At 36.9% G+C, this 22740-nt stretch overlaps 1 protein-coding gene across 18 annotated transcripts in view; it reads right to left on the bottom strand.

Annotated features, from left to right (window-relative positions):
- Positions 1 to 22740, bottom strand: part of col13a1 (collagen, type XIII, alpha 1) — a 121664-nt gene that overhangs the window by 45211 nt on the left and 53713 nt on the right. For 9 of the 18 annotated variants that reach the window (XM_037973442.1, XM_037973437.1, XM_037973434.1 and 6 more), the window contains exons 5-14: positions 17386 to 17421; positions 15675 to 15701; positions 10550 to 10600; positions 9132 to 9167; positions 6864 to 6890; positions 6545 to 6571; positions 4956 to 4982; positions 4821 to 4847; positions 4604 to 4630; positions 1796 to 1867 (exon numbers count right to left, since the gene is read on the bottom strand). In XM_037973442.1, coding sequence (XP_037829370.1) covers positions 1796 to 1867; positions 4604 to 4630; positions 4821 to 4847; positions 4956 to 4982; positions 6545 to 6571; positions 6864 to 6890; positions 9132 to 9167; positions 10550 to 10600; positions 15675 to 15701; positions 17386 to 17421 — 357 coding nt within the window. Of the gene's footprint in view, positions 1 to 498; positions 562 to 1055; positions 1098 to 1795; positions 1868 to 4603; positions 4631 to 4820; positions 4848 to 4955; positions 4983 to 6544; positions 6572 to 6863; positions 6891 to 9131; positions 9168 to 10549; positions 10601 to 15674; positions 15702 to 17385; positions 17422 to 22740 lie in introns of all 18 variants that reach the window. The other 9 variants (XM_025007126.2, XM_025007125.2, XM_017421718.3 and 6 more) reach the window with 5 other exon arrangements.

Genomic DNA, 22740 nt, shown 5'->3' on the forward strand with positions numbered 1-22740 from the left:
AGAGAGAGAGAGAGAGAGAGAGAGAGTGAAGAACGCTGATGAGATATGAAATAACCAGTAGCCAATTGAATAAGCTACTTTTTTGGATTTATATATTTGTAAATCTGACTCTGTGCCTCACCAACCATGAACCTCACCGCACGTCACTGTATTAAAATATCACATAGGATTTGGCACCTTATTTTCAAGGTTTGACAAAACAAAAACTCCATCATTACTCAACATAAGGTGATCTTATTTTAAATCCCTTGCATGAAAGACAAGGAATGGTAGGCCATTATTATTTAAATGTCAATATTTTTTGTATAAAAAAACATTTATTTTTTATGTATGCATCAGTAACAAAAATCTTTTACTTTAAATGTAAGCATTCAGAAGCAGTAGCAGCCAAAGGTTGGTTAATTAGCATGATGGCAGAGCAGAATTGGGTAGTTTCTGGTGACGGATGATGTCAGCTGGCATCCATACGGCGGGCTAAGGGGGCAGAGAGAATTGTACCTTGAGGCGTTTTAGGATTAGAGGGTTTATTGAGGGCATATTGCGCACGGTGATGGGCAAATACTGCCAAGGGAAGTCACAAAGCACAGGTGGCCAGCATTGCAAATAAGTCACAGGGCAAAGGTCGCCAGGAGGCCAGCAAAAGGAAACAGGATAGAACCAGGAAAATGAGGGAAGAAGTGGGGAGGGATATAGAAGAAAAAGAGAAATAGAACACGATAATGAAAAACCAGGAAGTGGGAAGTAAAATAAGAAAAGAAAAACAAAGCTGGAAAAGAAACAGGATAAAAATAGGCATCTGTACAGCAAACTATGGGCTTGGAATGGCAAAGGGGGAGGTCTGTGTACTTTAATGATCTTTGTTTAAAAAGAACATAAAATAAATCAAATTTCTTTAGCATGATCTCTTTATAACAAATTATCTTGCAGCGAATGTGTACACCAACTTCCCCATTAAAGGTGACCCAGACCCTTAGCTTGCTGCAGAGCAGCGGTAGGCGTCAGTCTTGCCACAAAGAGAGTACAGCGGTATGGTTGCAGTGTTCGTCCAGACTTACTGAGCCCAACTGTCCAACACAGGTCTGTACAATACGCCGCTTCTGTTGAGATGACCAGCATTATCAGACACAAGTTTAGCAGAGGCCGGTACAGGTAAATTCCTGTTCAGTTCTAGCAATGTTTCCCAACTGACACCAAGTAGTTCCATCTGCAGGCAACTTGCCTTCTTTTTACATAGTGTAAATATTTCCACAAATGTCTTAATGCAGAAAATGTAAAAGCAAACACTGCTTTGATTAAAACCAAAAGAAAATTCTACTCTTTCTTGATGCACTGTCTTGGGCAACAGTTTAAAAGTTCAAAATCGTGCTATTTTTATGGAAATATGTACAGCATGTTAAATGTGATCATAATTAGGGGTACAGATTTGGAAAAAGTAGGCAAGTATGCTGCTTTGTCCCTCATCATTTCCAGCTTTCCACCATACTTGAAGAAATACACATTGTCAAATCAATAACAAATTGAACAAGATAAATAAAAAAATTCCTATGTGTGTTTTCACTAATGGCAAAGCAACAATAGTAAAAAAAAAACAAACTGCCTGCATTCAGACAGTGACAAAAACAACATTTTCAAGAGCCACATTTTGAAAATTTGCTTTAAAATTAGGACATTTTGTGGTGGAGAGCAGAGGAATTGACGAGTGCCTTTGCCTAAGGCAATGGCTCTCTTTGCGGCACGACTTGGTGACACCCCCAGTGAAGGTTATCTTGCAGGGTGTTTCAAGGCACCCACAAACCTTTAACATCAGAGCCTGACTGGAACGCAAGGCAGCCAGGGTTTTCAGAGGAAGATCCTGGACAAAGAGGCCCTATGCATGAGGGAAGTGGTCATTTCAGTCAGTGGTGGTACTGATGAAAGTTGAAAATTAATAACCCCATGAAAATACTAGTAAAAGTTGATTTCTTCCTTTTTTTCCACAAATTAAGGTTTGAAGGATTTATGGTAATCCTTTGTTTGTATGTTAAGCACAGAGGTGAGGTAAGCACTCAATTTGCTTATTTTACCAGCATAAGGATTAAAAACAAGAAACCAGCTATCCTGGCTTTATAAACAGAAATCTCTTGATTTACATTTTGATTTAGTATTAGGTTCAGTAAAAATGTAAAATTTATGTGAGTTGGAAGTCTAACTTGAAATTACACTCACTGAAAAAATAAGTTAAGCACCCAGATGCAGTGGTGGAAATGAAATGAAGCTTCACATGCTGAAAGATCATCTGACTATTGCAATGATTACAAAATCAGATCAAATGAACAACAAAGTGGAAATTTCAGGTGTCATGTCAGTAGGGTGTGGAACAAAGTAATACAGATGTTGTATCCTCTTCTGCAGCAACTCAGCCCAGGGATGTTGTGACAGGCCCTCGAGATCCAGCAGATCATCACTGGGTAGAAGTGGATGTCTGAGCTCATCCCACACTCAATTGGGGAAAGATCAGGGTACCTAGTTGGCCAGAAGAGGATCTCAGCCAGATGCAGGCAGTCCATAGCCACATGTGTCCACTGGCTTGTTGTAAAAAATTATGGGTATAATCCTGTCCCATCAGGATCTCCCAATCAAAACCAGAGTTGTCCTTAAGTCATATCCTATAGCTCCCCACACCCTGATTTCAGGAGTAGCATTGGTCTGTCTCTCCACAACATTGACAGGATTGGTCCTTTCCCCTCACCACTGCTATGCATGCACACAATGGCCATTTGTATTAATGCAGAGGTGAGATTTTTTCACAGAAAATGATACAGCACCAACCAATCAGTCCAATCCTCCTATTACTTCTCTTCTCTGGTAGTAAGGGCAGCCTACGTATGGGATAATGATCTTGTAGTCCGGCTGATGCCAGTCAGTGAAAGATGGTGTGGGAGTTTAATACCTATTTTTAGGGGGTAGGTGCAGATGTCATGAGGTTCTGTAGTGCTTGGAACACAATACGACAATCATCCCTTGGTGTGGTCTGTCTTGGGTAATGGGGACAATCACATTGTGTTTGGTTGCCCTCTTCTATCTATTGATTCCAACATTAGGCTACTGTGACATCTATGCATGCCAGCCTCAAGCAAACCCACAATGTGACCCTTATCAAACTACATCAAATGCTGTCTGTGTCTATGAGACATCATTTGTGTCTGCTGACCTTCAGTTACTGTTTTAACTGATTATTGAATGCTCAAGCAGCTGCCTGATAACACTATGGTTCTACTCTTAATGCTGCCTGCCTTCTAGTGCCTGTTCTAGACATGCCAGCAGAAAATGAAATGATTTACAATACATACCCATCAATAATCTGTAAATAGACCAAATTACATCCACATTAGACCGTTCTTTCTGGGTGATGCACTTTTGATTTTTTCAGTGAGTATAGTATTAGTAAAAATATTGCAAACCCTGTTACCCTCATAGTTACCAAACATCTCCACACCAAAAAATAACTTGTCACATTTGCATTCGTCTTTCTGTATAAGTGAACAGTGATCCAGTTTAAACTGAATTATGTCATTTAGAGCACAGATGTTTTAGGCAGTTTTACACTTTGAATAGCAAGATTAGCTTTTCCTAGTTTTAAGACTAGGCTAAGTGCTCTGTACTGCTGAAATTGATGATTAACACTCAGTGAATGATTTTGCAGGCTTTTATGTTGAAAGGCAAACTCTTTGAAAACAGAAAATTTTACCTCTGCAAACAGTACCCTCAACAGTACCCTCCCCCTAAACCCCATGAGACTCACTACAGGATTGAGGGCTGGAGTGTGAGCAGACATAGGGAATAGACCTCCCAAACAGATTGCTGCAGGGGCTCTGAGAAGTGTATGAAAAACAAATCCAACAGGCACAGAACTTGTAGAAAAGGGAGGATTACCTTCTGTGCAAGTTAAAAGCAACAAACTTCAAAATAACTTTCTCTCTGTCTTGCTCTCTCTGGTTCCTTTTATGTCTAAATTCCCTCATACTTAAATTCATCAAGCCTGATAGATTTACCATATTGAAATGCATATCTTAACATTATTTGTGACTCATAGGTCTCACTTTTATTTTGAGGGCTTTTAAAAATAGTTAGCCACTACTTTATAATAAAAACAACCAATGCAGTAAAAATCTAACAACTAAAGGGCCACATTATGCTGAAAATAGACTAGCTATCTGAAAAAATATGCTATTACACAGGAGACTCTTATTCTTGGCAACTCCACACAGGCTCTTATCACATCTGACAGTATGCTCCAACAGGCCACTGATAATTACCCTTTTTTCCTCTCAGCAGCCCAAACCCCAAAGAACTGAAGAGTTCCACATGTGGTACCCAACGGTGTGCTACCCACCTTTTGTTGTTCCATCTGCTGCTTCTCCAAAACTTTTATTTTGTTTCGGCATTAAAAAAGTGTGAAAAGTCATTTGAAATTGACAGCAACACAGGTTTTGTTTGCCATATGATAGTATTTAAAAACTGTAGTTGTACATAAACAAAACATAAATACTGTTGATAGAGTGGTAACTCCTGGTGATTCTTTAACATGAATGAATGAATTAACACCACCATTTAATTATCTTACCCGGTGTGTTGAGTCTCCACATACACCCTGAAGAAAACAGAAAAAAATTACATCTCAACAAAAGAATTTTAGATCCTTTTATTAATTTTGAATCAGAAGGACATTTTAAACATGAAGATGGGTTTATGTGTAAAAAGCAGTAGATTTTAATCAAATTCCTTCTTTCTCTTCTTAATTTTAGTTGTTGGGAAAATTGCCAAATTGCTGCATATCTCACCTTCTCCCCTTTGGGTCCTGGTTCCCCCTTGAAAGAGAAAGAACACACGAGGTGAATAAGAGAGGTTTGTATGGTTCAACAAAAAAGATAAGCAGATAACTAGTTCAGGCTTGATAACAGACTCCATAAACTTACTGGGTTTCCTTTAGGACCACGAGGACCCTGAAAAACAGCAACAACAAGGTCTGTCTTAAAGAATCATTTTTAATGTGCAGCTTCATGTAAAACTAAACTTTGCAATAAATCCATGGGTTACATGGGCTAATGTCAAAGTATCAGTCAAACTGATAAATGAAATGCCACAGGAGTCTGTTTCAATTAGTTGTTTGAGACGAAGGTACACAGTGTGACTTCCCATTAGATCCTATAGGTGTACCCAGTTTAAGCTGCTGTCAGAAGTCAGCCACTGGTTGATTAATGGACTCTGGAAAAGGACCCAGTAGGACACATCCAGTGCACCACATGCTGGTGACCTCACAGACTAAGCAGCTCCTCTTTCTGGATCCAACAGCATAACTACACATTTACAAGACAAATCCTTAAACCTCACTTCAACATTCCATGACATTTAAGTTTATAATAGGGTCATTCATCAAGCTTTTGTTTTATTTCCTCACTCAAAGAGATTTAATGTGTTTTGTTTGAGTTTACTTGAGCTAAAGGAAGTGGCTGCAAGTTTCTTGAGCAAAAGCAAGACTTTGTATATCAGAAGTTATTTTATGCTTTAACAATGAGATAAAATTGACTTTAAATTCAATTTAATGTGGTTCAGTACAGTTCTGTTTTTATATAACAAAAAAAAAACATGATCTTAGGGTAATTTACAAAAAAAGCAAGCAAGTTCAACTTAAGTTTAAATAAATACAGTCCAATTATAATCTTATTTAGCCAATTTCAGTCCAATTTAATATGAAACCCCATTGAAACCTGTTACATTGCAATTCAATTTAGAAGTCAGTTCTTATCTTTGATTATTAAACCAAATGGCTGCAGGTCAATTTATACTTCTGACAAATCAAACTTTTGCAGCTTTAGCCACCATGTACTTCTACGTTCTGGGTAAAAAAGAAGCTATCTGCTCTTACTTACTGCCACACAATTCATAGTTGCTTTGGCCTGTTTAACCCAATTCAGCCACACTTTGGCAACTACTCCAGCATAAATGATTAAATCTACTGGAGTATACTTTTGAAATAAAGATAAGCAGATTTGGACCAGTTTTTTAAAAATAATAATATGACATTGATGGTTGTTAGGGTCTGTAACCCTGGTTGTTTTCTGAATAACCTGGATCCTAAAACAAGACATTTTAAAATTCTTTCTATTGAAATCATGCATTAATCTGCAATAATATGACAATTTAATATGCATGCCCCAAATCACAAGCAGGCTAGGTTGTTTTTTTTTCTGTTTCTCATACCAGCAGCATCTGCTTCAACACATCTACCCTAGCACAAGGTAGGGGTACAATCTACTTGAAATACAAAATGACCTATTTGAGTGAAGTATGAAGCTCAAAGTTCACACATTTCTCTATGTTTTACCTTCAACATGCAGCTCAGTTTTAGTCCGCAACTGTGCTGCATAAAGCTGGTCACTACTATGTTTTTTTTCTGAGTACTTTGTGGGCATAAAATAAACAGGCAGATGTTCTCAGCAAAATGCAGCTGGAGACTGGAACTGTATCAGAATGTTTATGACGTATGTATTCAAGGATTACTTACGGTGTCTCCTTTTAGTCCATTTAGCCCCTGTATGGACATTAAAACAGTTAGGGCAGGTGGTAAAATAAACCAATTGATTAATCAAAACTCTACACTTAAGTTGTCATCCAGAAATAACTTCTCTGTAATTTCCACAGCATGTTTAACCCTACTATTTAAATAGCATAAAATATCAGTGGAGTGTAATTTTAATAATCATCATAATAATTCTTAGTTTAAACATGTTCATAATCATTACAAGACAGAGGAATCTGGGCACTGAAGAATCACTCAATCATTAATTCAATTTGCTTTTCACCAGGGATCAAAAGAAACTCACTGGTTTGCCATCCAACCCAATAGGACCCTATGAAAACAGAAGAACAAGATTTTTAAGTGCATGTAGATCAACATATTAGGTTGCATCACAAATGTTTATTAAATAAATGAAAAAAACATTCCAAGACAACATAGCCTGGAAAATTAAGATATCACAATTTGATGGTTATTAAAGTTAAAATGGAAAGTGTGAGCAACATAAATACAACCCTTTATCAAAAAATGTTGAGATGGTGTAAAAAACCCAATAAGTTTTACATTAGTTTTTGATTTCATTGACAACCACAAACCCAAATCATTTCATTATTAGTCTTACTGAGCTTTTTTTTCCTTTTAAAATAAAATGTATTCATTTTAAAGTTAACAAAATACTCATATTATTTGGGATGGTAAAGCTTTTATAACCCTGTAAGGTTTCCATTCCTTTTCACAGAACCTAAGAATCAGTTTGGCAGTGAAGACATCACCTGATGAAGTGTTTCAGTTCAAGCATGTCACAATGATCCATTCCTTCACATCACAAGCTGTGCAACAGTACAGCTCTGGTTTCAAACTTCTCCACATATTCTCGATTGGAAACACCTCAGGACTGCAGGCAGGTCAGACTAGTACCTGCAGCCTCTTCATCCTCAGTCATGCCTTTGTAATGTGTCCAGAATGAGATTTTACATTGTGTTTTGTTGAAAGAGGCATGGGCATCTCTGGAAAAGATGTGATCTTGATGGCAGAATATGATGCCCTAAAATCTCAGGGATCTTTTCTGCATTAATGGACTGTCTGAACTGAGCTTTCAGACAGTCTAGGTGCTTCTTTTTCTTTTTGGTTCGGTGGACTTGATTTTTTTTTTCCAAAACAGATCTGGAATACTGATTTGTCTGACCACAATCCATGTTTGTGTGATGGTCCATCCCAGATACCGCTGAGCCCAGAGAAATCAACGTCACCTCTGGACATTGTTAACATCAGGCTTCTTTTTCTCCACAGTAAAGTCTAAAGTGGCATCTGTGAATGTAACTCTGTATTTTAGAGTTTTCCCCTGACCATGTGGTTCCATCAGCTACTGATGAATGATGGTTCTTGATGAAGTGTTACCTGAGAGCCTGGAGACAATAGGTGTCCAGCTTGGATTTGCTCCCTTGCACTTGATGCATTGAAAATCCTTTAGAAGTCATAGTACTTTTATTATTTTCTGTATTGGGATAAATATGGAGAAAGACTGTTTTTTATTTATTAAACCCTTCAGAAGTTGCCCTATAGACCTCTACATTAAATATAATTAGTTACAAGTATTTATTTTAAATATAATTAGTTAAAAATATTTATTGCCAGGCACCAAACACAAAAATATCTTAAAGTCAGTCAATTTAACAGATATTAGTTAATATTTTATGTAGTATTAGTTGACACTGATTCCCAACACATACTTTGAGCAATACATACTCCACCAAAGCTTTGTTTAAAACCTTTACATTAACTGTTGGCATCAGCACTGTCTGTCTGTTAGCAAAATATCTCATGAACTACTGGATGGATTTTAATGAAATTCTCAGAAACTAATTGTTGGATGTACCTCTTCAATGCTGGAGTCACCCCAATTTAAGATAGCTTCCCCAGTTAATTGACCTAAGTTAATAGAAAAATGGCTATAACATAGTCAGTTTTACAGATATTGAGCTAAAGCCTAATGTGGTAGTAGCTGAGAGGCATTCACAGCATGTATTCAGATCACTAACACATCATGCAAGATCTTACAATATAACATGAGATTTGACAAAAATGGCTAAAACTCCTCTTCTCATTGTAAACTGATCTCAGTTTAAAGCTTTGAAGTGAAGTATGCATTCTTTCAATGAATGCTGAGCCTTTAGTTTAAGTATGTGTTGCTGGCATCACAATTCTAAACACATTTTAAAGGTTTTAAATCTCTTTTTATGCAGTATTCACACTGTCAAGGCTTTTTGTCTGGTTTGAAAATAGATTGTTACAAAAACAGGTTAAATGGCCAAAATACCTGAATAAGATAATCCACAAACATCATCAGTCTGCAGATAAAAGGCTATTTTGGAAGAATCTTTGAAACTACACTAGTACATAAAATCCATTTGAAAACATGTTCCTGAGATCTCTGGACTAACCATTCATCACTTATTCATGCATCTCGGGCTGCTGTATTATAAAAGCATTGTTGTTTTTTGTTTATTTAAAGTAAAATATTTTCAACTGGTTCATGAGTTAAAATTTCATCATTAGACATTACAGTGTGACTCACTGGAAAGCCTGGAAATCCTCTTGTGCCAGGTTGTCCCTAAAAAGAAAAAGAAAAACAATGATATACCACAGAGGGTCTGGGATCAAAACGTGCTAAAAGCTGATTAGTTACTTTGCTTTGCTGTATTTGTTAACTTGCGAAATTGATTTTGACACAAGGGGTGATACAGAAGGCTCTGGAGAATACATTCAATAGGAGTGTTTCTTTGTAGAAGAGAAAAACAGATTCAGAAAATGTTCCGATGTAACAAAGATTGCTGACCACAAAAAAAAAAGGTTAATGTGCTTGCTAACTGTATAAATAACCATCAGTCTTCACACTCTTAAGAAGTCTCCTGGAAAAACTAAAGTGTGAATTTATTTCACCTTCCTAACTTTCAGCTAAAAGGAAATAGGATTTTGAATATTATTCCTGAATTTGAACAGGCATCATTTCCCTTGAACACAGACCTGCTATGAGTATTTCCTAAAACAGCTTTGCTGCCAGTTTTAGCCAAGCTTTGGAAAATATATTCACATACATTCATCCACCCTGACGGTATGGCAATGTGGTGAAGAAGTCAAGGCCCTTGGCTAGCAGGAGATGTCATTTCCTTTTATTTTTCCCACCTCTCTTTTGAATGAAGACCCTTGTTTCATCTCCGGGTCAGGACTGGAGTCTCTAATGTCAGTCTCTCCTGCTGTGGTAAACTAGCTTCTAAAGTGTTTTTGACTGACTGGCTCTCTGAGATTAGAACTTGGTTCCTACTGTGCAAAGCTTCTCTGCTGCCTGGTATTCATTATAGCTGCCTATTACCATCCAGGAAGAGTGGGCACATACCGGTACAGATCACAATAACATCAATTAGAAAAACAGATGTGCGCTCCACTTACGTTGGCTAGAGTTTTGAATTTCGCCTGGTTTTTAAGGATACATTGTGCAATTTATGAAGCCACATTATTCTTTTTGAAACTAAAGAGCAAACAGAATGTATAAATTTTGTCTTCTATTAAAAACCGATGTCTGAATCATTCACACCCACCTAAGCAGATCCGGATGAAACTTCTCACTTTGATTCTGCATAAAACAAACATGACTAATGGTCCAACTTATAGCCAATTCTTAGTTCCAATCCTTATGCACAATGCTGCTGTTTCCACACACTCTGTAATTATTTAACATTATACCATCATTTGTGGTGCATTAACCCATTTTTAAATAAAGACATCTTGGCTGGGTTTACATCAAGCTGAGCCCAGTACCCCACAAAGCGAAGGAAGAGCAAGTCTCTCCAGTGGTTTAGTCTAATCAGCTGAAATGAAAACAGAACTCAAAGGAGTCTGTTTGTGTCTCCAAAGCTGATATATTGAGCAGAGGTCTACTAAAAACACTTGGAACACAGAGATTCATTGTGTATTGGAAGAAATAAAGACACTTACAGGAGGTCCTCTTGGGCCAATGATAGACAGACCAGGCTCGCCTGGGGCACCCTGTGGACAAAAACATGAAGAGGAAAAAAATAAGAAAAGCAATAATGTGAGGGTACTCCTAGCTCTAAAACCATTTTCACCTCTACAAACATTTCAGAGAAATTTAACAAAGTGGTATATTTTCAGAAGTTAGAAAGCTAGCAGGTACTAATCAATAAATAGAAAAAAAAACTGATGCATAGCAATGGGAATCTAGTGATGATTGTAGCTAATTTAGGCAGCCTGGTGATGATTTGAGGGGTTAGAGCAAAACCACTTGTGCCAAGGAAACTGCCCATAAGCCCATCAGCTGACAATTCAAGCCTTACAGAGAAAAAAAGATTAACATCATGCTGGACCGAATTTTGTGCAATTTGGGGATCTTATTTTGTCACACACCATTTGTGTCATAAGTTTAATCATGTTTACAAGCACAAAAAAGCAGACAAATCAAGCTTCAATCCACTAATAATCAACAAATAATAAAGATAGCTGCCCTCTGTAAGTTCAAAACATGTTTTAACAAGTTCCAAGAAATTCTTTATTGTGTTTAAAATAAAGCGTTAGGGTTAAACCAACAACTTAGTCCTCAACCTTGTAACTTTTTGTCATAATCATAGTTTTAATGTTGTTAATTATTTTTGCTGTGGCCTGCTAGTAACTGCTTCACTTCTTGTTTTATTTTGAAAGAGCATTTCTTGCTTGCTCTTGGTGTTTGACTGCTCTGTCAGTGGATGTCAATTCAAAAGCAGCAGCCTTATTACACCTCCACCTCCTTCTTTAGCTTTGTAAAACCAATTTATACATATTTTGTTTCACAATTTGCAGCTTGATCGAAAATGGCATGCTATTTATCGGTAGCAGTACATCATATGCCCTACAGATCGTTTGCATACACAACTATGAGAGTCTGCCTAAATGAGCCCTCTATAGCATTCTTCACAGTAGAAACATCATCAAGTTTAAATGGGTGACTTAATGCGTCATTCAAAGTTATATTTGTATGACCGTTTCACTTCTTACAGGTTTTACATAATCACGGTTCAAGTTGTATGCTTTTTGAAAATTTACTACAGAATGTTTAACTTAGTACAGGATGACTTCACTAACTCTGAGCTGTAATTAAACTTTCCGAAACATTTGCAAACAAACTCCTCTGAACTTTACATGTCGTATACAGGTTATACATCAAAACACTGGTATTTTGTGATGTTAGATTATTTAAAAAGTAAGTTCTAAATTATCATTGGGCTTTTAGAGAAGAAAGTTGATGGATGTTGGAGCTTTGGGCAGTAGCTGCATTCACACCTTTCAATTAGTCTTCAGAAAGTTTCTAGTTGTTGTCACTTTTGTCTCATAGGCTCATCAGTGTACACATGGCTAGCTTCTCCTTTTTTGGTTGGTCTTTTCACCCACTGCCCATTTGTTACCATTCTTGTAAACTCCTGTACACATGTTTGGGTGGAAATTTCTCTCTCTCTCTCTTGTTTTTTCAAATTAACAACCATGAGTCATGATTTGGCTTGTGCGGTGTTTCTGTTTTGAAATGACTAAACCTTAAGAGTTCATATTGTTCTCATTCAGTCCTTTTAAAAAGGATCTAATTTCAAGACTGCACTTAACAGTATGCCTGCAGAGGTCAGTTGTTCTGCAGTATAAACACTGAAGTGCCTCTGGGCTCTTGCTTTGGCAAATAGCAGTCAATTTGCACCATGTCGGCAGTGCGTCTGTGCAGCCGTTCCGACCATCTCTTCCCAGTCCCACAAACCACTGAAGTCAGACTGGCTTGACTCAGGTTCCCAGCACTTACTTTAATTAACCTCTCTTCTTAAAGAAAAAAAACTAACTAAAAGGGAGATGGCTGATGGCACCTGTGATTCATAAAACAAAGGCAATGCTAAATACTCTGAAAGACATGTATTGTGTTTGTTATCTCGTGCTTGATTTGATGGCAGATGCATGAATTATGGGCCAGAGGGTAATGATGGAAAAGGAACATTCATGACATCAGCGACAGGTTTTAATTATGTCTTTGGTTTTCTACAGATTAGTAGGCCAGACAAGTGAAGATCTGCAGATACATCCACACAGAGATTGAGTTACTTTGATTCTGAGGGTGGTGAGAGGTCAAGGTAACAAGGCAATGTTAAAACTCAACTCGAACCAGGACCCAGTCAGAGAAAACATAAAACCAAATTCCTGTGAACTCACAGGCAGAGGAAATGTAGATCTCATTTCCTTTTGAAATGAAATTTTCTCAAGCTCATAAAGAAATTGCATCTGCTGTGACTTTGGGGTTTCGTTTCCAATCAGTCATGTATTTCTGTGTTTTCTCTCAGTCTGGCTCAGTTTGCGTGTTGCTCGCCCCAAACACCTTCCCAAAGAACCCTGAGAACCCATCTATTTAAAGAGCACAGTGCCCTGGGAAAGCTTCTGTTTGCCTATTCTCTCTGTGCCAGGCTCCTTCTCCTTTTTCTTTTGAGTCATATATATCCAGAGTCAATTATTCTGTGTGTTATTTTCAAATTCCTTCATTTACTTTTACTGTTTTGCTCAAGGACTGACCACATATTCTAATCACTACCATTTACTATAAAAAACAGTAGATTTAGTTAGTGGTAAATACTTTTTTTTTTCATTGTGGTAGGGCATATGATAAACAGTCAAGAAAGTTTGTGTGTCTTTGGGCCTGCAAATGACAAAACTAACAAAGAACAAAATTGCTTGAAACTGAATCAGTGAGTATGCGTTCATACTGAACATGTTATAAAGAAACAAGAACCATATTTAAAAAGGAAAATGCCTAAAACTCAACCCCTGTTTAGAAACTGCATAATCAGCCATTGTCTTCCTGGGTAGTGACTACTGGAGATTCAAAATGGCAAGAAAATGTTCAAATATTCTGTTGTATTCTCACTGAAATCTGAGTGTTTGCAATCAAGTAACTAAAGAGCCATATGGCTGCATTTTGCACGGCCAATTTTCGAAAATAACAGTCTATTTTCGTGTGCACATACTCTAGGCTGTGTACATTATTGCATTGCTCACCCCTGTCCACACTGCACCCCAACCTGCAAGTCTCCGACGACTCTGCATCTTCTGAGAAAAAGTTTGTTGCACAAACTGTTTGAGGATGTTCAAAATTTGTGACGAGGCTGCAAGCCTGTGCCACTCACGCAAGTAAATTAAAAATCCCATGTAAATGTTTGGAGACATCTTGGCGACTCCCTCCCAGCTCAGTGGCCTAGTGGTAGAGTGTCTCTAAACTGGGAGGTCGTGGGTTCAATCCCCGGCCGGGTCATACCAAAGACTGTAAAAATGGGACCCATTGCCACCCTGCTTGACACTCAGCATTAAGGGATGGAATTGGGGGGTTAGATCACCAAATGATTCCCGAGTGCGGCACCGCTGCTGCTCACCCATCCCTCAAGGGATGGGCCAAATGCGGAGAACAAATTTCGCACACTCAGGTGTGTGACAATCAGTGGATCTTTCTTCTCCCAAGCGCCGTTCACAAACAGTCGAGTGAAATACTGGCTATATGATAACATGACATGAAATTTTAACATACATACCTATTCTTTTTTTTACCAACTAGCAGATGAAAATAAGTATTTTACCACCTTTATCAGCTAACAAATAGGTGGCAGTTACACAATGCTGAATAACAATTTGTGATGCAATTCTGCAAAAAGTAATAAAAGGATCTCCATGGCAGTTCAGATGTGTAAATACTATGCCTGTAATAAGCCACTCATCTTATGAGACAAGACAAGAAGAAACAAGGTCCTGTGTCCACAGGATCAAGACGAGTTGGATGTGGATACAATAAATTCAGACTCTCTGTAGCAGGGATGTGTCTGAGAATCTCGGGGTCTGGAAATCTCTCAGGTCTGACTGAAGTGAAACTCCTTGTGTTCTTTATTATTTCCATCAGAGAAATGTTGAATGGTATTTATGTCGACCCCACCTTGAATTTTGAGGCCAAACTGGGAAGCTGCTGCATGATCCTATTGCCTGGGATGTTTGTGAACTACTGCCACACAAAGCATTTAAAGTGGTGAGAACATCTTCAGGGATCATTTCACAAAATAAAGTCATGCAACAGGGCTTCTTGGGGTTCATGAGACAATTTTCAACTCGGCGAGAAATCTTGTGGCATTTGAATCTCGGTCGCTACTCCCCAAGTAGTTACATCCAAGTATGTCTGAGTTGCAACAGTCTGGGTAACAATATGATTCATAAAAAAGACACTCCTCCACTTAGTGCTTAAAAAATTTTAAGAACTTTACACAACCCTAAGACAAAAAGTCCCATAGAGTAATAAAGAAGGAATATATATATATATCAATATTTTTACATTACCCTAGTGTAAATAAAAATGATTAGATTTTTATGTTCCTGAACTGCAGACATTGGCCGATACATTGCATGTTTGCCATCTCTGTTGAGTAATTTATAAAGCCAAGTGGGAGATACTGGAGCTAACAGTAAAAGTTATCTTACATGTAATGTTCACCCTGAGGCAAATATCAAACTGTCTTTTTTCCAGCTGGCTGCTCATATTTGTGATCATTTCAACGAGACAGAAAGCAAGAATATCAATGCTGCACAACACACCAGTAACAACATAATTATCCTTCTTAATAACACTGTTCATTTGGAGTTCTCAGCAAGAATTTCCTCATGTCTTCTGCTGAGGCCTCTAGAAACGTTTCTCTGGTTTCTTTGGGGAGTCTTAACTTAAAACCTTCAGACACTTATGTGACAAACTGTTGCGATTGTGTTTCACAGTGTAAAAGGCTCAAGTAATCTAACCAGAGTGGGAAAGCATTTATTTTCTGACCCCAGCTCATCATATAAATCACAAGTTACCTGTAAACATAGTACAGTGCCACAAGCATCCATTAACTCAAATCTGAACAATGTGCCACATAACCTGAAACAGCAATAAAAATCTTTTTATGTGCTGATACAAGCTGACTACGTTAAACAAAACTAAACTAAACACTAAACTAAGGATAAAGATATATTTAATGTGCTAAAAAACAAAACAAAACATGTTCCTGGAAAGGCCACATGTTCCTAAACTTACCTTCTCACCTGCTTGTCCTTTTAAGCCCTGGGATCAGTCACATGCAAACAGGTGTGAAGGGAGGAGAGAGACACAAGAAAAAGAGGAACCAGTGTTAGAGGCAGGAGGGTTCGGGACATGCAGCATCCTCAGGACTAGTGATGGGGGAGGGGGAAGGGGCTACAGTAATGGTGTGTGAGATAAGTTATGCTAAAAGAAAGCTAAAGATGTCATTATGCCATGAAAAGGCTTGTCTTTCTAACTAAACAGTTTTCTATCTGATGGTGGAATCATTATTAAGCTCCTCACATGCATTTGTAAACTTTTAATTGTTCTTTGATACCAAACCCACTTTGATCCGATGGCCTTTTGCACAACCAAGTTATTTTAAAACCGTATTGAGCATTAAAGATTGTTGTTTTATTTTGTTTCACTTTAATTTAACCAGGATTTCTCTGGGGATTATCATCTCCTTTTTGAAAGGAGACCTGGTCTAGATGTCACAGCATTACAAAGACACAAAGTCACAAGCTAAAAACTCCAATTAATATTAAAAAACACAGAAACATTAAATAAGTCAGGATCAACATAAAACAAGTACTAAGTCCAGCTAAAAAATAGCAGTTGAACATTTCAGCTACCAGAGACTTTATCAAAACTGTAAAACAGACAAAATCATTAGGCTTTAGTTTGGTCCAAAGACTATTTCAGGACCAAGGTGCAAAATAAAAGAACGCTGTTCTAAGAAGTTCATAAAAAATCTTAGCAACTCTAAAGAGGGACCAACTGGGGGACCCCAACTCATAACAAGTCTTTGAAAATATGGAAAACTTACACAAATAGTGTGTAGAGATTAATTGTATGCAAAACAAAGTAAGCATATAGAAAAAACTGTCAAATAAACACTTAAAAAATGACACCCATGATTAACCTAATTTGAAATAACATCAAATTTAAAAAGACACTGTAAAAAATTAAAATACAAAAAAGACAATGCTTCTTACATTGTCATTGATTTTTATTTTTACTGTGGTTTTCAACAATTTAATTTATATTTTATTTTATTTTATAGACTGTGGTACCAGTGTTTTTACACAGCTGACTGATACTTGTGGTACAAGTGCCTCAAATACTCATAAAATTAATTAATAGAATTTGACAAGGCAAAACCTAAAAAGAAAATTAGTTTGTACTATCTGAAATAAAAAAAAAAACCATCAAAGTAAATGTAATAATTTGGGTTTTTAACACTGTATCTGGTTTTCTTAATTTGGGATCATATATTGCACAAAAATCGCAGGACCTTTATTTAAAATCATAAAACCATGTGTTTATGATAAGGTTTCTTATTCAACAAATACGTTTTAATGTAATCCAAATCACTTAAGGCTTGAATGTCATTCTCAAATTAAATATCTTTAGATGAAAGTGAATTTTAAATGTTATTATGACCAGTGTTGCATCTTGACTGTATTCAATAAAATACACTGAGCAATTGAACTACATTAAACCATTTCTTATCATAGGATCTTCAGAGTTTACAGTAAAGCTGCATTAAATACATATAGTTATTCAATTTCAGCAAAAATTAAGAATAACTGTAGATTAACTTCTGTATTATACTGTTAATGTCACGAACATCCATCAAGGGTTACATGTACAAGCTGTGTTGTATTTTAAATTTGTGTTGTAAAAGCATTTGAATGTAACCACTACTGTGTTGGACACTCACCATTCTTCCAGGAATTCCCATACTGCCTTTGTCACCCTATTGACCAATTCAGATTCAGAAGGAATAGGTATCAATGAGACCATCAGGCAGAAGTAAAGTCTTAAAAGGGTACAGCCCAGACTTTTAGTCATTTACAAGCCACAAAACCACTTATCCTCATCTCATCAAAATGGGTTTGAATTTCAACAAATGCCATTGCTGCATTATACTGACAGGAGTTGTTACAGGACACACCAGTAACACTGATCTGTTAGCATTGTTAGAGTTGGCCTAATTAGTGCTACAACTGAGGAAACAGGTGCTCATGCAGGATGCTCAAAGCTTGTAAATGTCCTGATGTCATGGTATCCTTTTAAGAAACAAAATCATTGTGTTAGTCAGGTGACCATGCCACATTCAGTGTAGAGACCAGCGTAAGACATTTCATGACACTGTAAAAGTAAAAAAAAAAAAAAAAGATATCAGACATGCCCAGCTCTACTGCCAATGTTGCAAAAACACAGAACGGCTTTACTCCTGGAATCATAATGTAGGGTGCCTTAGGTCACCCAGGGGCACCCTGATAGGACAGCGTTACATCAGTAACACCCTGAATCTGAGACAGCACCCTGTAATAAGACAACAGCTGCCAACACACAACACGTGTGTTTATGGACTGCTTGGACCATACTGAAGTTCTCTTGAGGCCAGCCTTGTCCCTCAATATTTCCTTAAATATGAGTTCAGCTCAACATCAACTTGGACCCAATGCCAGTCTGGAAGATCTCGAGGGCTTGTTACAACAGCAGCAGGAGACGATACAACACCCGCATGACTTTGTTCCACACCAATGAGCCTCTTGTATCCAAGCCCAAGAGGGAAATACACCCTACTGACATGGGAATAGCAGAGTGCCTGTACTGTCAACGCTGTTGTTCATCTGTAATCATTGCAATATTAACATAATTGTTTAACATGTGAAGGGTGTCAGGGTGCTTAACATTTTGTGAGCAAGTGTACATGATCATTATTTAGATTTAGATAATATATTATTTTGTATGCTTTTGTTAGGTCTTTTAACTGCTATATACATCCAATAATATATGTTGTACCTGCTTGTAACAGAGTACTTCAGGTGTTTAGTTTTTTTTTAAATAGTGGGTAAACAATGGTTGCTATCTCCATCTGACCACTTTTCTGTTGCATCACACTCTACTTTTAATTGTTTATAGATCTGTTTGGTATCTGCTTTCTCTTCCTACTTTTTGTCGTTTTCCTTTTCTCATCGTCTAAAGTGCAACGTTAGCATTTCCTTGAGGACAGATGCCATTAAATCTGTAAATCTTTGCTGGATCTTTGTTTGAAACGGCTTTCATAAGAAAGGCAGAGGCGATTGCTGTTATCTTTGTGAAAAGATCTAGCCTGTAAAACCTCAGTCCCACTCAGTAAATAACTCATTTGTTCTGTTTAAAATTGTATATTTTACTACTAAAACCACATGAGTAGTACCACACATCCTTCTTCATACAAGCTGAGCATAAATCTAAATATAATCTAAAATAAATGTGCTATTGTAGTTCTGCCCACCAGCAGAAAAGTTGATGTTATCAAAGTTGAGCTGTTAAAACAAAATTATCCCTTTCTTTGGCTTTGTATTTAAAGCACTCCCCTCATAGTTTTAGTGGGGACTGAGTTTGAACACACATGCAGCTGATGTTACATGAGATGTGCTGGTATCTCTTCTCTATCATTAGTGTGTGGTGTATTTTTTTTAAGTCTTTAAAGGCTATCTAGCTGCAGCTGGGCTCTTTGAAGAAAATCAGGTCCAAAGTCCTGATTTAAACCCTGGCTTCAGAGGAATCTGGCACCACTAAAGGTGAGTTTAACCCAGAGCTTAATTAGGTACCTAAAATGAATATTTGCTTCCTTCACTACAGTACACTTTTGTAGTCCTAAGATGATTTAAGAGTTTTGTAAAAACCTATTTCAGGTCAGTGTTTTAAACTACATTCAACCAAAATAAACCAGATTTATTTTATTGCTTATTCCAAACTTATGTAAAAGCTTTCTCCTTCCACTATAAAAGCTTTCAGAGTCATGTGTTAGGGAAATATATAGCACCTTTATAGTTTTTTATCTGCTGGTGTATCACTACATACACCAACACACTGACATACACTCACTAGGCCTTGAGATGCACCTGAAAGGATTTCTACATAGTGCTGCCCTTAGTACTGTAATTTCAGGGTGTATGAGGGACAATTGCTGCCTGAGTAAGCTTTCACTAGACCCTGGACCCATGTCAAACACACACAAAATTGACTACAATCAAAACAACTGCTATTCACCTCTAGTTTGACCGTTGCATGTAATCTTTATTAAAAAATGCAGAAAGAAACAAAAAGTCTGGATTTATTGATTGTATGTAAATGCCTAATTATTTAGAAATACTGCACTTCTTAGGTGTGGTCCGTGCATGTGAATGGATATACAGTTGAGTTCATGGCATGACTGCCTTATGAATTTTGGATTTTTAAGGATTTATTTCAACCGCTCGTTTTTCAGGGCGGATTGATGATACAACATATATCTTAAATGATTTTTAAAAACCAGAGTCAAGTGCAAAAGTTTCAATTTACTGAGGATTTTCTTTAATCCACACAGGGTCAGAATTATATATCAATCATATATATGCACAACCACTAATAGTTGGTTAAATGTCCTTCAGCAAGTTGAACCTCAACCTCACACTGTTTGCATTCATCAACAAGCCTCTGGCTGATATCTGATCAATCTTTGTGGCAAAATTGACAGAGTTCATTTAAATATGGTGGTTTCCTGGCAAAAACGCAACTGTTAAGAATAATACACAATCTTTCAGTGGGGTTGAGGTTGGGGCTTTCATTACACCCTGAAAAAAGAGCGGTTCAAATAAATCATTAAAGACCATAATTATTATGCCATTCATGCCCATGATTGGTGTATGTACTCTTCTGACTGAAACTGCTAGTTATAAAGTGAGGATGAAACAGAATGTTTAGGATACATCTATCATAAAGATGAACATGAACATGAAAACATCTCTTGGCTTTTTGAAGTATTTAAATGTTTCATACTAAAATTACCAAGAAATAGTACATTCTCATGAATTATACAACAAAAAGATGTTCCTTTTTAAACCACACCCTCAGTTGGTCAGTAAATCTAAAATTGTATGGTTTTAGTTTCCATTCTCTGCTATATGTATTTTCTCACAATTCAAGGAAGAAATCCAAATTTTGGTTTTAGACAAATGTAACTGCAGAAAAGACATTTGGCTGTTTTTCATTTTGGATCTAATCCACAAAGAAACAATGAGAGCCTTGCAGGTTTTGGGGTGAAGGGTCATACATTAGATGGCCACATGTCAACATGATAAAAACCAAACAAACAATAATAAATAATGTAGGTTTGACACACTGACTGCTGGGCCAACAGAGTTAAGCTGAGTTAGAAGTTAACAAAAGGCGTGAAGACAAAAGAGAGGCAGATCTGCTCAGAGTGAATAAATAAACACTGCAGCTTATGTGATGCAGCCACCAACCCAGTCTCTTAACTAAGTGTGTAATAGCTTTACTGGTTCACAGCGCAAAGGATATTTGACCCACAAAAATGGTGGTGAAACAGAGATATTGTGAATATGTTTTTTGTGATAGACTTGTGACCCGTCCTGAGTGCACTTCGTCTCTCGACCAATGACTGTCTAAGATAGGTAGTGGGTAAAGGAAATGGATAGATGGTTTATTCACTGTATTTGTTCATTTAATCTATTTTATTTATTTTTTTCTATTGACAGGCACAGTGCCAGGTCAGTTTGGATTTCTGCCAAGTCATACTTCTGCAACTTTGCAGCCATACTTTTTGGGTACAAAAAAAAGCCACAAGTTGTTGGTACAATTATTATTATTATTATTATTATTATTATTATTATTATTATTATTATTATTATTATTATTATTATTATTATTATTATTATTATTATTATTACTGGTGAGCAAAAGCCTATACATTCAAAGCTTTAACTGTAGATGTTTTCTAAATACCCCCAGATCTCAAGACAAAAGAAATTTAAAGCAGTTCAGTTCAAATCAAATAATACGTTCCTTAAAAAGTATGACAATATGGTTGCCTGAAAACACAAGCAGCTTAGGTTGTGGTTTCTTTGTATTTTATACAGGCAGCATCTGCTTCAATACACCTGTACTGTTGAGAGTTTGTCCTGGCATGTGTATTTTACGCACTGTGACTGAGCGATTAGGTGCATAGGTGCAAAATGGTAACCATTTCACACCCTGTTGGCATGAAATGGCAACAACTAAGTACAAAATGAGACTAATGTGGGATTTAATAAAAGTAGGAATCGACTAGAGCTTGTGGGCACTCATGTAATGTGGCTTTAAAGTTACTTTTACCCTCCTCATAAAATGCTGATAGAGCGCCAGCAGACAAATGTTACATTCAGATATATTTTTATATATTTTTAACTTTTATCTTAACACTGATTGCTCATGATTATACAGTGAAGCTACTACAGAGAAACATGTCATGTGTTCACATAAGTCTTTGCAAGGTTTGTTTTAAGATAGAAAAAATCTCTGATTACCAATGAACCCAATAAATAACAGCTATCCTCTAATTTACCACCATTATTGACCAAAACTGTGGACCATATGGATAAAACAACTGGGTTGTGTGGACCAAACTACTGCTGACATTGTTATGAATGAAAAATGTTAATGTTTGAAAGCAGGAAGCAGCCTGTTCCACTGACGTACTGACATCTCTGATATTTTCTGAACTGAGTCACAATAATCAGTCACAAGGGAAGCTTTTGATGGTTGGTACAGTAAAATGATCCATAAATTGACATTATTTAATCTGTGAAATTATGAACTGATTTCATATCTATTTTTAGAATTTATATGTAATATTCAGCATTTAAAGCAAGGCTATGCAACTTGTTGCCAAAATTACAACAAAATAGTTTATAAATATTCATTTCTTTAGACTTAAAAGCCAATTACTTTAAAAACACATCATGATTAGCCTGATTAGCCTTTTTTCTGCCTATTTTTGAATTATGAAAAAAAAAGAAGGAAGGTGGAATCGAGTCGTAAAACTCTCTCTTTTTTTACTGATCAGATTTCCAGGCAGTGGGGGGGATGTAGTTGTTAATGTTGTCATGTTGAACCATTTTTAGTGTGTATTCAGATATATTAGAACAATTGGATTAGACTAAACTCTATACGGAGGTATTTTTACAAGCAAGATGTAAAAGAAAAAAAGAGCCAAAAGAGTAGCAGGATTTATTAAGCTGCACTCAAAAAACCATTTAAC

Source organism: Kryptolebias marmoratus, linkage group LG22 (assembly GCF_001649575.2).
Source record: "Kryptolebias marmoratus isolate JLee-2015 linkage group LG22, ASM164957v2, whole genome shotgun sequence".
Classification (NCBI taxonomy): Eukaryota; Metazoa; Chordata; class Actinopteri; order Cyprinodontiformes; family Rivulidae; genus Kryptolebias; species Kryptolebias marmoratus.